Below are 17,718 nucleotides of genomic sequence, written 5' to 3'. Positions count from 1 at the left end.
GCAAGAGAAACCAGCAGGCTGGTTGTACCCTAGTTGATCGATCAACTTGGGACATTCAACCTGCCCATTAAGGGTTCAAATCTCAGCCAGTTCCTGCTAAACCGCCCGAGATGCGAACAGTGTATGGCCGGCCTTACCACTGTTTCCAGACACAACAATGCTAATTCTATAGATGGGTTGGAGAACCCCTTTATAGTTATTTTACGGAGAAGCAAAACGTTATTTATGTGAAGGTCTGTTTTTTTCAGTAATTATCTATGGTGGCCACAAAGAGTCCTTTTATAAAGATCGAAATTGTTATATTGCAATTTCTGGCCCCTTAGGACCCCAACCAGTGGAGCCCCGCCATGGGCCGCCCCAGATCAGAGGCTCACCGCAGATGAAGCAAGTTGTTTTCAGAATTTCCTCTTTCTTTTGCTTCTCACTTCTCAGGTCAGCAAAAGTATCAATGATGACACCAAAGATGAGGTTCAGGACGATGATGATGACAATAAAATAGAAGAGGAGATCATAAACAACTCGCGCAGCAAACAAAGGCTCCTGAAATATAGGATGGCATGGACGTGATTAGCAATGTCTATATATATGATATGTTTATACATACTGTATAGTTCCTATCTGGGTTGTTTTTGGTAAAATATATGATAGATATGCAGGTAGTTTCAGGTGCAGGCTCAGGGCTTCCAGGACACAAGAAGGTAAGAACAGGTCACCTGGGGTGAACATACTGCCTAAAGTTACAATTTACTGTGAACTTGCGCACATCCTACAACGTTCCATATATAAAGTGAATTAACAAAAATAATAAATTAAATGCAATAATGTGAAATAAATTACATTCAATGTTCATAAACAATAGTGACACAATTAATTAAATATGTGCAGTGAAGTCCATAAATGAAAATAGTCCAATTGCTCAAAGTAGTGAAGATGGAGCATCAATAGAATTAACTTGGTAATTTATCCAATAAGTGAAACCGCTGACACCACACCACTGTGCTCACAGAACTCTCACCTCATAGGCATAGGTCATATGCCTTGGAACATGATCCAATAAAAACGACAAATTCCCCTTCCAGGATCCAGGATCAACAGTGTGTCTTTTTATATCAGAGAATTCCACCCCATATATACGATGTTGATTCACTTTATATATGGAAGGTTGTAGGATGTGCGCAAGATCACTGTAAATTGTAACTTTATTTATTTGTGTAGTTGTGAACACTATTAGGTTTTGCTGCATTTTCACTTTATTTTTATTTTATTTTATTCACTAGTAGTAGCGCAGAGGACCACTATATACATTTTTGATACTGTCTAAAGTGGCAATAAAGTACATTTTTTTTTCCAAAATCAGAAAAAAATTAACATAACTCTCATACATTTGATTTTTTTATTTTGTAATTTCCACCTTGAAGCTTGCTTTTTCAATTGTTCCCTGACCGCAACACTATATTCCTATTCTTCCTGTGCCCTTTGTCCTGTGAGAGTCTCTTCAATGCACGTGCCCCTGTTCTGTACTACTCCTCTACATGCAGCCATTCAGGTATTTATAGGGTCAAGTGTAATGCCCTGTACACACGATTGGATTTTCTGACAACAAATGTTGGATGTGAGCTTGTTGTTGGCTGAAAGTCCGACCGCGTGTATGCTCCATCGAACATTTGCTGTCGGACTTTCCGCCAAGAAATGTTGGCTAGCAGGTTCTCAAATTTTCCGCCATTAAAACTTCGTTGTCGGAATTTCCGATCGTGTGTACACAAGTCCGACGCACAAAAGTTCACGCATGCTCGGAATCAAGCAGAAGGAGCCGCACTGGCTATTGAACTTCCTTTTTCTTGGCTCGTCCTACGTCTTGTACATCACCACGTTCGTAATTGTTGGCCAACATTTGTGTGACCGTGTGTATGCAAGACAAGTTTGAGCCAACAACCACCAAACCAACAACCAAAATTCCACGTTTTTTTTTGTTGGAAAGTCGGACCGTGTGTACGGGGCATTAGGCTCCATTCAAACACTTCAGCTCCTGGACCTGTATATTCCTTATGGCCCAGAGCAATTATTATATTTCCAGGCTCTCTTATGGCAAAATTTTTTTTTATGGATTCTCTAGACATAAAAAACATAAAAAATGACTTTTTGTGTTTTGACCAGTATTAGTTTAAAAAAAAAAAAAAAGTTTACTTTAAATAAAAAGTATACATTTTATTTTATAATTTGTGCCATTCAAACTTACAATAAAATTAGGTTTCTAGTGAAAAAGCAAGGCAAAGTCATTTGTAAATGAAAAACCGTCTTTTACTTTCAATTATGTGCATTTTCTTGTTATGCAACACTGAAAAAGTAACACTTAAAACAAATGAAAATAAAAAAATGTCAAATAATGGTAAAAAAAATATATATTAATTAAAAAAAAAAAAAAAATTATATATATATATATATATATATATATATATATATATATATATATAAATATATATGGAAAGGGGGAGAAAGAGTTAATTAGGGCTGATTAGGGTTGAAAGTTACTAAGTGGTTAAATAGGATTACATTTTATTTAAAAAAACAATAAGATTTCTTTAACTTATCTTTGATATTCATATGAAAGAAATTGTAAATACAATGAAATAATTCATTATTACATTGTATTAACTCAATTACAAAGGAAGGGCTGCTTTTTGACAGTTGTTACTTGTTGGTAAGGGTTAAAGCCCAATTTTACTAAAAATATATATATATGAAGGGTTTTTATTGCGCTCTGTGACTTTATTGAAGAGCATTCTCCCCACTTCTTGGTCCAGTGACACCAGGACAAGAAATTAAGGGGACCTTATATAGTATCTAAAGTGCCAAGGACCATCATTTCCTGGTCCTTGGCACTTTGTCATGGAAACATTAAAGAAGGAGACATCTTTTATCCGCCCCCCAGTAGGAACACAAGAATAATATAAACCTGACAGAGGTTCTGCCTCTTCCCTGTGATTGGCTGTTGATGGGCTGTTAGGATAAATTTAAAGTGGAACTAAACCCAGTAAGGCATGCCGTGAATGAGAACTGTCATGCCATTCACTGTCTGGTGTCATGACTGATCACATGTGCAGCACCATGACCACTGCAGAGCAGAGACAAAGATGAGAGTCTCCTTGGCTGTAAAGAAGGGGGGGGGGGGGTTGGTTTAGTTCCACTCTAATAGTCACCCAAATCCTAAATGTAATCTAACCCTTAAAACGAACCCTGTTCGCCTGTAACTATTTATTACCTCGTTATCTGGCAAATAAATCTGTTGTTTTTCAACTTTCTTTAATAGACCAAGCTGTCCAGCAAAGGTGGCAGTTAAAGGGTTGAAGTGTCACTAAACCCACATCATAAAAAACTTTCAATAAATGGTGTATTACATTCTGTTCATACTCATTTAGCCACTATGAGATTTGTTTTCCGTATTCTGCAAAAAAACTGGTTGAGCCTGCTGTTCTCTATCTCCACCTTCTAGCCAAGTCCCTAATTCAGCTAGTAATTTTGCAGAGCAGTGTTGGCAGCTCTGCACATGCTCAGTTTTCAGTGAGATTCTATGCTAAAGCCTTTCCTCCCTATCACATCTGAACAGCCCATGTGACTATGTGGGTGTATACACAGTGGTTAATGACAGCCCACTCCTTCCCTCCTCCTCCAAGTCCACTAACCAGCTAAATACAGTGGGATATTACATGTAGATTAATGGAGGTTTCATCTCCCTCTTATTCTAAGACACAGGCTGGAGGGGGGTAACACAGCAGAAAATCACCCACACCAGGTTATCGCTAAAAAATAATAAAGATTTTATTTCACATGTATATTTCAGAGTAATTTTAGCAATAGTGAGCGTATATAAATAAATATAGTATATTGACATCTGTGATGCTGTTTTTATGTTACATTTTGAAAGAAGCTGGACGCCAGCAGTAGGAAGGTGGCCATGTTGGTACACCCCGCACTGCTCAGCGCTAAACCTTTAGGCTTTAAAAATTAAACATCCAAACAGCACCACAGATGTCAATATACTATATTTATTTATATACGCTCACTTTTTTGCTAAAATTACTCTGAAATTCAAGACATATATGAAGACAGGTGCTGACACCTAGAACTAAACTATCACTTTTAGGTGGACTGCCGCTCTAGCTATTATTTTTGGATCGACTGAAAAGAATCAATCACATTACAATAAAAGAACAATAGGAATGCTGACCACCCTCACTTAGTGTACCCTGATATTTTTTGACTTACATCTTTCGAAGGCTTCCGGAGGACATCACCCACACCTCCACCATTGCGCAAGCCCTGGTTTAGGACGGTCACTATGCACATGAGCAGTGTGTCGCATGCTCGCTCTGAATTATCTTCCTCCCCATCCACCTCTGTAAGAGAAAAGAAGGATGAGACTAATGCACTGTAGATCATTTCAAAGGGAACTTGTCAGGACCATAATTGGTGGGCTGCTATTAATGACCTTTCCTCATTAAAGCCCAATTTTTTATTTGTAACCTAACAAGACTCATTTATACTGAACAGTGATTCCACGATAACCTGTTTCAGGCAGAAGAGACTGCAAGGGATGTTCTGAGGATGCTCCCAGCAGGACAGTTATTGAGGCCTTTAGTTTTGTGATAGCACTCAAAGGAGGGGGGGTTTGGGAGGGGATTATAACTGTGCTTACAGGTGATAATAATGGAAACAGTACATATATGAAAAGTATATACATTTATTAGAAACATAATTAAAAACCAAACATAGCAATTTGTTGAGTTTTGTAAAACATCTCCATTATGGTGGTCATGTAAGGTGGGATCTAGTTGAACAGAGATTTGATATTTGTATGCTATTCTGACATGTTTCGCCTTATGGCTTCATCAGCGAATATACGAATCAACCAAAGACTACGAAAAAACACCTCAAAGCTCCCAGGAGGGTCACCCACGGAGGAAGGACTGCCAAGAGGAGGAGGTACTACGCGGCCACAGAGAAGATACAACGACCAAGTTAAAAGAAAGCGCATTCAGAACATATATAGGAGAGCGCCTGAATATAGAATACCATGTTTCCAATAGAGACAAAATAAATGATGCTAGCAAGCAAACAAATAGGATTAGCAGGTCGCCCTCAGTCTCTGGCCAACTCCCCTTTATAAGCATTTGCTACCAGATTAGAAGACTGCAGGAATGATTTACAGCACATGTGAGTGACAGGACGGGGTTTGGATCTACAGCCTACGCCAAGATAAATATAAAATCTATTCAGTCAGGTGACTTTCACACTATTAATAAGCGGAGGATACATGGATCATGTCTGTTTCACAGGCTCTGCGCACAGCCACTCAGGCGGGGTAAACATATGTGTTTACTGTGAGCAGAGAACGTGGGATGAGAGTGATGGGAGCCCAGACAAGTGATTGCCGGCTGTAACTGTCAACTGCACTGCAGCTGACTATCCGAAGATTGTAGGAAGAGCTTTGTAACAATTATTGGTAGATCTTTACTAGGGAAGGAGAAACTACACTGAAAGTGCTGGTCACCGGTCTCTAGGCTGCATTCCCAGTGATGTCACTATTATTCAGTGAATGGATAGGCTGTATTCTCAATGATATCATCAGTCTCTAGTGAATGGATAGGCTGCATTCTTGGTGATGTCACTGATCTCCAGTGAAAGGATAGGTTGTGTACTCAGAGATATCACTGGTCTCTAGTGAATGGATAGGCTGCATTCTCAGTGACATCACCAGTTTCTAGTGAATTGATAGGCTGCATTCTCAGTGATGTCACCAGTCTCTCTAGTGAATGGATAGGCTGCATTCTCAGTGATGTCACCAGTATCTAGTGAATGGATAGGCTGCATTCTCAGTTATGTCACCAGTCTCTAGTGAATGGATAGGCTGCATTCTCAGTGATGTCACCAGTCTCTAGTGAATGGATAGGCTGCATTCTCAGTGACATCACCAGTCTCCAGTGAATTGATAGGCTGCATTCTCAGTGATGTCACCAGTCTCTAGTGAATGGGTAGGCTGCATTCTCAGTGATGTCACCAGTCTCTAATGAATGGATAGAATGCAATCATTCTCAGTGATGTCACTGTTCTCTAGTGAATGGATAGAATGCAATCATTCTCAGTGATGTCACTGTTCTCTAGTGAATGGATAGGCTGCATTCTCAGTGATGTCACTGTTCTCTAGTGAATGGATAGAATGCAAGCATTCTCAGTGATGTCACTGTTCTCTAGTGAACGGATAGGCTGCATTCTCAGTGATGTCACTGGTCTCTAGTGAACGGATAGGCTGCATTCTCAGTGATGTCACTGTTCTCTAGTGAATGGATAGGCCGCATTTTCAGTGATGTCACTGTTCTCTAGTGAATGGATAGGCCGCATTCTCAGTGATGTCACTGTTCTCTAGTGAATGGATAGGCCGCATTCTCAGTGATGTCACTGTTCTCTAGTGAATGGATAGGCCGCATTCTCAGTGATGTCACTGTTCTCTAGTGAATGGATAGGCCGCCTTTTCAGTGATGTCACTGGTCTCTAGTGAACGGATAGGCTGCATTCTTAGTGATGTCACTGTTCTCTGGTAAACGGATAGGCTGCGTTCTCAGTGATGTCACTGTTCTCTAGTGAACGGATAGGCTGCATTCTCAGTGATGTCACTGTTCTCTAGTGAACGGATAGGCCGCATTCTCAGTGATGTCACTGTTCTCTAGTGAATGGATAGGCCGCATTCTCAGTGATATCACTGGTCTCTAGTGAATGGATAGGCTGCATTCTCAGTGATGTCACTGGTCTCTAGTGAATGTATAGACCGCATTCTCAGTGATGTCACCGTTTTTTAGTGAATAGATAGGCTGCATCCTCAGTGATGCCCCCCCTCGCCCATCACCATACAATAAATAGGAAGGTTTAGGACAAATAGCTCTCCTTTACCAGTAAGTCTACAACACTAAACATTTAAGACTGTTTGCCTTTAAGTAAGTGAAAATGTAATGTTCTCTGCTCAGGAAGGTTATGGAAAGGTTTATTTCAGGGACTGAAGCCGACTGCTGTCATTATTCGAGTAGAAATCCAAAGTGGGGTGGCCTGTTTCCCTGTCAGGAAGGTGTTAACGTGTTTTCCTGCCGCTTCTCCACACTTTTTACATAACGGAGCTCAGCAAAGTCACATGTAAAAGTCATCTGAGTACTATCAATTACTCATTGTGAGAGAGAAACCACAGGCAGCGTGCAGAATCCCATCTGTGAAGGTGACTGGAGGAAGACGCAGTCCACAAACAAAAAAACCCCATAAGCCCTTGAGAGGAATCCTAATTTACCCCTGAGCATCTCGATTCACTCTGCCTGTCAAATTATCTTGTTTATGTGGTTTGCAGCACAAAAACAAACTCAGATAAAAACAGGATGAGAGAGAAGGAGGTTAACCCCTTCACAGCCAGCGGTGAAAATGGTGATGTTGAGGCTGTTGTAATGGGAGGAAGAAGATTCCCGAAGCATGAGGGGCTGCATGCCTCATTCCTAGTCTACTCCGCTCCTAGTCACAAAATGGCCACTCCTACAAGTGCACTTTATACATCAAGGTGGTTAAAGTGGACCTGTCATCATGTATATATTAACCTGTTGCCACCCAAATGCCACACACATGCTTGGCATTGTGCAGCTGATGTTTTTGTGCTGAGCGCATGCTCACTGCGCACTCCAGGCACAGAGACCAAGGTCCTCACTATCAGTCCCCGGCAGGACCAACTCCCAAACATATGACTACTGTGACAGCCAATCACAGTAGTCACATGATCGCTGATCTTTCCCCCTCAAAGCTTTTTTAAGGATGCCAGGGAGAACTGGAACTGCAGCATGCTTGATAATACTTAAGGGCCCATTAACATCACTTGCGGTGCAACAAATGTAAAGAATGCACGGCCCTCTTTAGATGTGTGCAGGTGCCATTCTTTATTAATGGCACCCCAAATGTGTCCAGTAAACTAGCACGTTTGCGATCACCAAAACACATAGTACCGCAGGACCATGCAGTTTGGTACAGCACAACTTTAAAAGTCGTTCCTGCTGTACTTTTTGCATGTTCCAGCGAGTTTGGCAGCCCACTAAAATTAATGAGCTGTCACAAATGCACTACAAGGGAACGTGCAAAAAGACATGCACAAACTTGCACGTTGTGGTGTGAACCGGCCCTGAGTGTAGACTTCCAGGTATTCATTATCTGTTATGCCTCATTCACATGAGTGAATGATTGATCCGTACACCCACGTGAAGAGCCATCTTCAGGCACCCGTATTGCACAGGTGTTACATGCTGGGCTTGCAGGTATCCTGTCCAGAACAATAACTGGTGGCTGGCTGCACGGATCTTCAAGTGCATCCTGAAATGTACATCTGTGCGAGTCTGATGCATGGATCAGGACACAATGGGGGAGATTTACTAAAACTGGAGCACTCAGGATCTGGTGCAGCTGTGCATGGTAGCCAATTAACTACTAACTTCAGCTTGTTCAATTAAGTTTTGGCAATAAAACCTGAAAGCTGATGCACATTTACACCAGATTTAGCATTCTCCAGTTTCAGTAAATAAACCCCAATCTGTCTGTGCTCTGATGCCTGCACTGGGCCCGCATGGATGTACACACAGGGATGTGCTTGCAGGTCTGTGCAGTTGGCCTCCTGTCACTGACTTGAAAAGGCAGCCTGCATGCAACACCTGTGCATCCTGGGCAGCTAAAGATGGCTCTTCACATGGGTGTATGGATCGTACCGATCGGTACACCCGTGTGAATGGGGTCTTATATAACCCCTGCTACAGCCTCTGACCTTGTGACTTGTTACAAACTGGGGGAGAGGAGATCGAGGTAACGCTTCCTCCTGCCTGCAGCTGACTGGTGACATCATCTCAGTCTAGGCAAAGCCACTGACCAGAGCTTATTGATGGCTTGTTAATGATAAAAGGTGGAGCTTTTATGAAAAAAGGAATTTGTGCAGGCCTGTAAAGTTACTGTAAGGTCCAATTTTATCTGCCATCTTTGGTGTCTTGCTACTGAATACAAGAGGGACACTGCTGGTGCCGCTAATTAGCTGGTCGTGGGAAATGCGTAAGAAGACTTCTGGGATTTTTTTGATGATTTACAGCGTCAGTCACAGCTTGTGGTGGAGTTTACGAACAAGCTTCTAATTAGGTTGTCCTCTCTTTTGAAGCAGAGGCTTAAAGTGACTGTAACATCAAATATGTATTTTTGATTAACTGTCTCTGAAATGGATAAAAGCGTGCAGGTCGGGGAGGGGATAACACAACTGTAATATGTCCCATATACAGTTTATTTAAAGACACTGGGCTTGTGACAGCAACCTCTGTCTGTGATGTCATAGCTGTGGGTTCATCTCAGGCGCAATCATTCCCATTGTGAGGTCAGAAGAATATCACAGAATATTCCAGTTTCCAATCATTGGAGTGGATTCACAAGAAAAACAAAATCAGTTAAAAAAACACAAGTTGGTCACAAAAGATTTAAATCACAACTTAAGCCAAAGATTAGATAAAAATGAAGATCTTATTAAAAGATAAAATAACAAAAGCAAATTTTGATGCACTATTCAGCTTTAATCCCTATACTTCCCATGTAGTATGTTGTTCTACCACTAGATGTCCTTAGATAGCCAGAATCATTCAATCTACTTTCTCTAATCCCAGGTCATCCTGGACCCGCCTCCAGCTTGTGACTGGACAGTGAAAGGAGAAGCAGCACAGTGAGAAACTCATCTTTCTGAACTCATCTCTCTGTTACTTGGCTCTCTGATTCTATCAACGTTCTTCATGTTGACTTCTTGTGCTACTTCTTCCTGTTCCAGTTTGAGCTCTGCTTTACAGAGACTGTAAGAGTCTGTAAGTAAAATGCAGGCACTTAAGTGGCTTGTATTTAAACCAAATACATTTAGTGATGTATTAAAGATCACAGAGCTGCATTAATGTATGTATTTTATATCTGCCTGAAGTTTAGCTCTAAAATTTCTTTGCATGGAAACATGAACAAAAATTCTGATTGGTTGCCCCTGGCAACAAGCTCTTCATCTATGTAAGCATTTGTGGCATATAGGATACGTTGCACTGCCCATTCATTGTCAATGAACCATCAACATGTACCCATGGGTCAAAAACATGCAATTGCTGCCTCTTTTTTTAACACACCTTAACATAAACGCATGCATTCTTATGACATGCCTGCAGTGCGCTGAGGGTCAGGTGCATTCTTGTACTGTGTATGTGCCCATGGGTGTGACGGGAGCTCCTAATGAATGTGCTGGCTTTTTTGTTGAGAGGATTAGGAACTTTTTCAGCAGGCAGCACTGCAGCCACTGAAATTAAAGGGTAAGTCCCCAAAAAGTGATTTTTTTTCAGATTTGGGTAGATGTAGTCAGGTAACCTACCTAATAGTTTGTTAAATCGTTTAGGGACTCTCAAGCACATCCTGGGCAGCTTCACAAGAGAATCCTACTCTTCCTCTTAGATTTTTAATATATTTTATCCTAAGAATCCAATAGTATGGGAACACCAAAAACCACAAGGTTGGCCACGAACTGCACTAAAGGCCCATGCATGAATGCATCAGTGTAACAATTGTAGGTAATAATTACCCTTCAAAGAGCTTACAGTACTCCCTTGAAAATGCTTTAATCTGCATTTCTCTCCAGAACAGAGCAGCCATCTTTGTTTAGGTATCATCCAGGGTCAGCATCTACTTCCAAGACTAAAATGACACAATCCTGTAAATTCTGGTGTCTGTGCAGTGCTTGGCTGTGCTCACCACTGTCTTACACAAGTCAGCCCCTGCTGCAGCCTCTCACTTTGTGACTTGATGCAAAGTTACAATGTTGCAGTCTGATCACTGGGGGAGAAGAGACTAGGGAAATGCTTCCTCCTGTTTGAAACATCTCAGCCTAGGCAGAGTCACTGACTGGAGTTCATGAGCTCCTTCTATGATAAAAGGTGGAGCTTTTGTAAAAAAATGATACAGTTGCTGTATAATGGACATGTCAGGAATGTATCCATGCAGAATTGGAAAGTTACTGACAGGTCCACTTTAAAAATAGAAAAAGTTAGAGCTTATTTCAAATTGGAAAGCTAAAGAAATTGAGAAAAGGATGGCTGAATTCAGAGTTTTAGGAGCGGGACGTTTATTGCAACTGACCTGTGATGGAAATGGTTGATGACGGACAGTCTTCCTGTGGACAGGAGCTCATCATTGCTGTTACAGAAGAGGCTCGAAGGCCACCATTATCTGTTAATGGGAGAATGTGAAGTGGTTAACCCTTTCTGTCCTGAACAGGTCCTTACGTAAAAAAACTAGATGAGGAACACTGCTTAAACCATTGTCTTTCTGTGTTATGCGTTTTCTGTCTACAGGCTTCTTTGTTCAGCAGTTATTTATTCCCGTTGCTGCGGGATATAACTTTACTATACTGGGTTCCAGTTTGAAAGCTGAAGTTTATTTTGCTTATATTTGCCTCCCCTGGTTCTACCTTTTCCCCTCATCAACATGTAAATTACATTTTTAAATAAAACATGTTTGCATTACATACCTAATTTTAGACCCAGTGGCATCATCACTGGTTTCTGTGCTTCTCTATGCAATGCAGGCAGATCATTGCTGGTGGGAGGGACTGGCAGGATGTTGTACCTGAAAACATCACAGCACCCTGCATAGCACCCCATTACTTCTCTCAAGAACTGTCAGCCCTGATAAAAGCATCGGGTTGACTCTTGGGAGGAGCTATCAGGGACTTGTGTCCATTTACATTCACCCCCTCCAATCCAATCTGCTAAACAAAATGGAAAAGGATCCGTCCCCCTTTATCTAGCTGATCAGATTGGAAGACAACCGGTTTGTCTACACCAGCCACCCTTAGAGCAGAGTGGGCATAAGCGGACCTGGAGCAAATGCAGAATGCACATGCATCCGAAACTGAAAACAAAAGTCCCTTGACTGCTCCATCATCACATCATCAGAGAGGGGCCTATGAAATAGTAGTAATACACCCCCCTGTAAGCTAGTAGGAGTGCCTAAGGGGGTGGGGGGGGAATTTAGAAAGCCCTTTTTTTTCTGCACTGAACTGTCTGTGATGCTGCCAGGGCAATAGGGCCAGTTGCACTGGCTTATCAGTGACCTTGCCCCGCCGCCTGCTTTAGGATCCAGTGAAAGGGATGAGATGGGTGCGAAGGGGTCAATGATGTCAAGAGGTGCCCATGTCTTACTTTGTAAACTTACAATCTGTTTATTGATATGCATTATATTAAATCATGCAGCAAAGTCAGTATAACTGGCAGAAAATGCAGATATATAGGCTCACACAAGTGTTTTGCTACATGACAGGTGGGGATATTTACTAAAACTGAAGCAATCAGAATGTGGTGCAGCTGTGAAAAGTAACCAATCAGCTTCTAATTTCAGCTTATTCAGTTAAGCTTTGACAATAAAACCTAGAAGCTGATTGGTTACTAGGTAGAACTGCACCAGATTCTGTCTGCAACAGTTTTAGTAAATCTCCCCCAGGGTCTCTTAAAGAATTATTTTATTAGGGCCCCTCCTCCATGCCACAATGCTGCAGCACAGTTAAAATAAAAAACACAAAAAACCTTTGGGCAAAAAAAGTTAATTAATTTGTTTTAAAAAAACGTACTAAACCCGCAGCTTATATGTGTCCATCCACCCACAATAAAGTCCGGCTCCTTCTGCTCCCTTTTAGCTGCCTCTCCCTCTCGGCTGCTAATTGTGAAACAGAGCGGTGGAAGATCACTCCGCCAGGGAAGGCAACAGTCAGCTGGGACTTCGGCTGTCCGCAGAGCAGCCAGCAACATACAGAGCAGGTACCAGGCACGACTGTTCCTTCTCCACCATCAGAGAGGGGCCTTGGAAATAGTATTAATACAACACCCCCTAAGCTAGTAGGAGCGGCCGAGCGCGGGTGTAAAGAAAGCAGTTTTTTTTCTTCACCCGAACTTTCTGTGAAGCTGTCTGGGTCCTCCCTGCTGGCTGGGCCCGGTACAATAGGACTGGTTGTACTGATTTACCAGCGGCCCTGGGAGTTATGCAAATATCAAAATGCCTTCATTTGTTTGCCTATTTGCCCACATGTCATGCTGAGCCTCCGCGATTAAAAGAATAATAAGTGCCTAGTCATCCTTTGAGATGTACAGTATTATAGGGCGTACACACGGTCGGATTTTGTTCGGACATTCCGAGAACAAAATCCATGGATTTTTTCCCGACGGATGTTGGCTCAAACTTGTCTTGCATACACACGGTCACACAAAGTTGTCGGAAAATCCGATCGTTCTGAACGCGGTGACGTAAAACACGTACGTCGGGACTATAAACGGGGCAGTGGCCAATAGCTTTCATCTCTTTATTTATTCTGAGCATGCGTGGCACTTTGTCCGTCGGATTTGTGTACACACGATCGGATTTCCGACAACGGATTTTGTTGTCGGAAAATTTTATCTCCTGCTCTCCAACTTTGTGTGTCGGAAAATAAGATGGAAAATGTCCCATGGAGCCCACACACGGTCGGAATTTCCGACAACACGCTCCGATCGGACATTTTCCATCGGAAAATCCGACCGTGTGTACGGGGCATTAGAGTGCATTTTTGCTTGGGCATAAAGAGGAACTTTACCCTAAAGCGGAATTTATGACCTCCTCCCTCCATCCTTTTCTAATTTTGGCACTTTTTGTTTGGGGGAGGGGGAGTGGGTACCTGATTTTGACAGGTATCGGCTCCCACTACCGGTTAGATTGCCAAAAAAAAAAAAAAAAAAAAAAAATTTTTCCATATTCCATATTTTTAATTAATTTTTTTTTTTTTCTCCCCCCCCCCTCTCCCCCCTTCCCCCACCTCCTCTCCCCCCTTCCCCTCATCTTATTCCTCCCCCCTTTTCCTTCCTTTCCTATTCCCTGTTTGCTCTCACGGATTCGCTCTGCTAGTCATGTTTTATGTTTTTTCTTTGTGTATGGCTGTCAGTGAACAGCGCGGTAGCTCTGGCAACGAGACGCCGAAACTACGTGATCCCGTCTCAATACTATATAAGTTGATCAAACCTGCTACTGCGCATGCTCTGATGAAATCCGGTTTACGGATGAAACGCGTCAGCATGACGCCATTACGCTGCTCTTAGCGTACCTGCTGACCAACAGACCCACCTACCAGCCTTGATCACGCTGACCCGCGAGACCAGCGGCTGCCTGAATCTTGCCACAGCAACTAGCCGAGGGGGAGACTGCTACCTCAGCTGCCTGGACCTACGCAGTACCCATGTGAGTCTACTTACTCTTACTGCCTACCTGTTACTCACGACTGAGGTACTCTTCGGATGACTCCCCACCGGACTGGTCCATCTACATAAAGGAATTCTACAAACAAGAGATGGTGACAGCTGCAACCCTCCCTTCCTGACCTGGACGGCAAGCAACAACGGGTGAGATCCTCCCTTTTTGTATCCCTGATTCGGGACTGTCATTTTCAGTTACTCACCGTGTGTGTTAGTTGGCTTCCGTCCCACAGGGTCAGCCCATCATCAATCCTGTCTCTCCTACTCAAGCCGCCTGCACGCTCTATCCATACCCTTTGGTCTGCAGCCTTGTGAGCCATCCCTGGCCTAGAGAGGCTCCGACCCGCCAGCCTATAAACATCTGTGCCCTGCAGCGGTTGCGGTGTCATCCATTTATTCCTGCATGGACCTTTCCATCACGGCCCTCCGACATCATTGCCCCCCCTCATAACGGCTAGTCTTACCTCCCATACTATCTTTCAGCGTTGATCAAGTTCTGTTGTCACAACTACCCAACATTTATTCAATGATTTGCTGTCCTTCCCCCATGCTATTTGGACTTCCAACAATGTTTTGCATATATATTCTATGTCTTGATATCATTGATGTCTATTTATAGTGAATGACTTCTAATATTTATCATGAGTGGTTGGTTGTGATAGGTGGCCATCTGCGTCTGCACATGACTGTTAGGTCTTTTTAATGGTGATGGTACCTGAGTTATCAGGATATTTTTTCTGGATTGGTGTATATTGTGAGTCTTTTTTCATTAAATAGTATTTAAATTTACACTGACTCCTGCCTGTTCCCTACTCATGAATTCACTTTCTCTCCCCCTTTTTTGTATGCTGTATGAATTCTGAGGAACACACCCACTATTGATTGGTGTTAGCAGGTGTCACTAATCATATGCAGACTTGTTTGGACCCAACCCTCAGTCTGCTACTAGTCATACTTAAATTACAGAGTGTCACGGTTCTTTTATCCTATCCCCTTTTTTGCTTAGATTGCCATAGCGATCCACCGTAAGTTCTCCCCCCCCCACAATCTTCTGGGACACATCACAAGTCCCAGAAGGCTGCGGGACAATTCACAAAGTAGCGCGGCTTGCACATGGTCAGTAGGAAGCTGGCTGTGAAGCCGCAAGCTGTCACAGTTGACTTCCCACACTAAAGATGTTGGTGCCGGGAACCCAGAGACTAGTGCAAAAACACGGCACAGAGGGCACACCAACCTAGCGCATTACCTTTGTTATAGCTTTATTCGTGTTAAAAGAATGGATGTATACTCAAAAAAACATCAGCAATAAAGCACATCAAAGTCTACAATGTACATGAAACGGCCTGGCCATCTAGACAAGTCCCAAGCACAAGAAGACCTTCCAAAAAGCTGATGCGTTTGGAGGGGAGATCCCTCTTCCTCAGAGCCCCTTGAAATGTGTGAGAGTGCTTCCCTCAAAACGTGTCAGCTTTTTGAAAGGTCGTCTCGCACTTGTGACTTGTCTAGATGATCAGGCCATTTCAAGTACATTCTAGACGTTATGTGCCTTATTGCTGGCGTTTTTTGTAAGCATACATCTGTTCTTTTAATACTAATAAAGCCATCACAAAGGTAATGTGCTAGGTTGATGTTCCCTCTGTTCCTTGTTTTTGCAGTATTTATTCTGGGTTTCCCCGACCTGGAGAGGGCAGCAAAGCCAGTGCAAAGATTGGATGAGCCGAAGATGTCTGATTGATTTTTGCCAGTGCACTTCTACCAAGCGTAGGGGATCTTTTTTTGTCCAATAGTAAAGAACCAACCTGGCTGAAAACAACGCTGGATCCCTGGACAGGTAAGTGTCCTTTTATTAAAAGTCAGCAGCTACAGTATGTGTAGCTGCTGATTTTTTTTTTTAAGTACATAGGCTGAAGATCCGCTTTAAAGTGGATGTCTGGACAAAATAAAAAAAATCATATTCAGTACGTCTCTAAACTTCTACACTGCATGCAAATGTTCCCATGTTTGATCCCTTTAAAATGCTGCAGGTGTGGAAAATGCCTGTTGAACCACCAGAAATCCAAGGACCTTGAAGCATCCTGCAGTGAGCTGACAACTTTGCTACATTGAAATCCCAAGCAGTGTTGTCAGTCCTGTCTAAGTTCTTCCATTTGGAAAACAGAACACCTCCCCCTTATGTTATGGAGAACAGTATAGGGGAGGTGTTCTGTAGTCTAGCAGGGGAAGCAGCACTGACAACACTGCTTGGGATATCAGTGCAGCAGAGGCACTGGGCTGTCAGCTCAAACAGGAAGTTAGGAGCTCATTGGATTAGTGCAGAGGCATTTTTCTGTACTTTCATTGCTTTTAAAGGGGGGGAATGTGGGGAAATGTAAATGTATTTAAAGTCTGGCATATCACCATTACTCTTTGCACTGGTTAATGGGAAGATTCTGTATGAATATTCAGCAAAGCCTGAATGGTGAAGTTCTACATTCAAGTCTTGGGGTCAGATATAAATCTGGATTAGATGGAGAGAGTAAAATTCTTGATAAAGTACTTTTAGTTCTCTATAATCGCTTGTCATTAGGCTATTAACAAGTAATGGCTGGATGTCCTGCTGTCAGACGAGCCCGCGCTTGTAGCGCCTCTGTAATAGATGGTGTAGGAGCACGCTGGCGGATGGACTACACAAGGGTCTCTGTCTGCCCCCTCCAAGCTACCCGCGGCATCTTGTAAAATTAGCTCTCAGACTGCTGTTACTGGAGCGGCCGTGCTGGCTGGGGGAGTCCTCAGGGGAGTTCTGGGATTAAAGAACTTCTCACAAGACTCGTGTACTGCAGAACAGACTGACCCAAGCCTGAGGTTAACCTGTTCAATGCTAGACGATGAAGAGTAACTGCCAACTAACCCCTCACTGCTAGATAATGAAGAGCACCTGTCTACTAATCGCTCACTGCTGGATAGCTAGAGCAAGCCTATGGCTTTAAATAAAAAGAGTACCTGTCTGAAAACCTGCTTACTGTTATGTATTGAAGAGCACCTACTTTCACTGCCACAGATTGTAGTGTGCCACATCTCCAACACTTTCTATTCTAGAGATCATCATATCAGCCCTGTTACCATGAGTTGAAGGATTTAATAAAGACTCGGTGGTCTGTGGGTAATATAAAAGCCTGGACTTAATGGAAGGGACACTATATGAGGAAAAACATTGTGGTAAATTAAAAGGAAAGGTCCGGGAATTACAAGAAGAACTAACTAGAAATAAGAAGAGGATATATTTATACCTATTCATTGGGGTTGATTTACTAAAACTGGAGAGTGCAGAATCGGGTGTAGCACCGCATGGTAGCCAATCAGCTTCTAACTCCATCTTGTTCAATTAACCTTTGGCAATAAAACC

The 17,718-nt window shown here is 42.6% G+C and overlaps 1 protein-coding gene across 4 annotated transcripts in view; it reads right to left on the bottom strand.

Annotated features, from left to right (window-relative positions):
- ITPR2 (inositol 1,4,5-trisphosphate receptor type 2) overlaps window positions 1-17,718 on the bottom strand; it is a 518,259-nt gene that overhangs the window by 63,916 nt on the left and 436,625 nt on the right. For all 4 annotated transcript variants that reach the window (XM_073621752.1, XM_073621753.1, XM_073621755.1 and 1 more), the window contains 3 exons: window positions 11,200-11,289; window positions 4,264-4,394; window positions 375-540 (listed from right to left, as the gene is read on the bottom strand). In XM_073621752.1, coding sequence (XP_073477853.1) covers window positions 375-540; window positions 4,264-4,394; window positions 11,200-11,289 — 387 coding nt within the window. The remainder of the gene's footprint in view (window positions 1-374; window positions 541-4,263; window positions 4,395-11,199; window positions 11,290-17,718) is intronic.

Source organism: Aquarana catesbeiana, linkage group LG03, assembly GCF_042186555.1.
Source record: "Aquarana catesbeiana isolate 2022-GZ linkage group LG03, ASM4218655v1, whole genome shotgun sequence".
NCBI classification, from domain to species: domain Eukaryota; kingdom Metazoa; phylum Chordata; class Amphibia; order Anura; family Ranidae; genus Aquarana; species Aquarana catesbeiana.
Note: the sequence above shows the minus strand (reverse complement) of the source record. Positions and strands in the feature narration are given on the sequence as shown.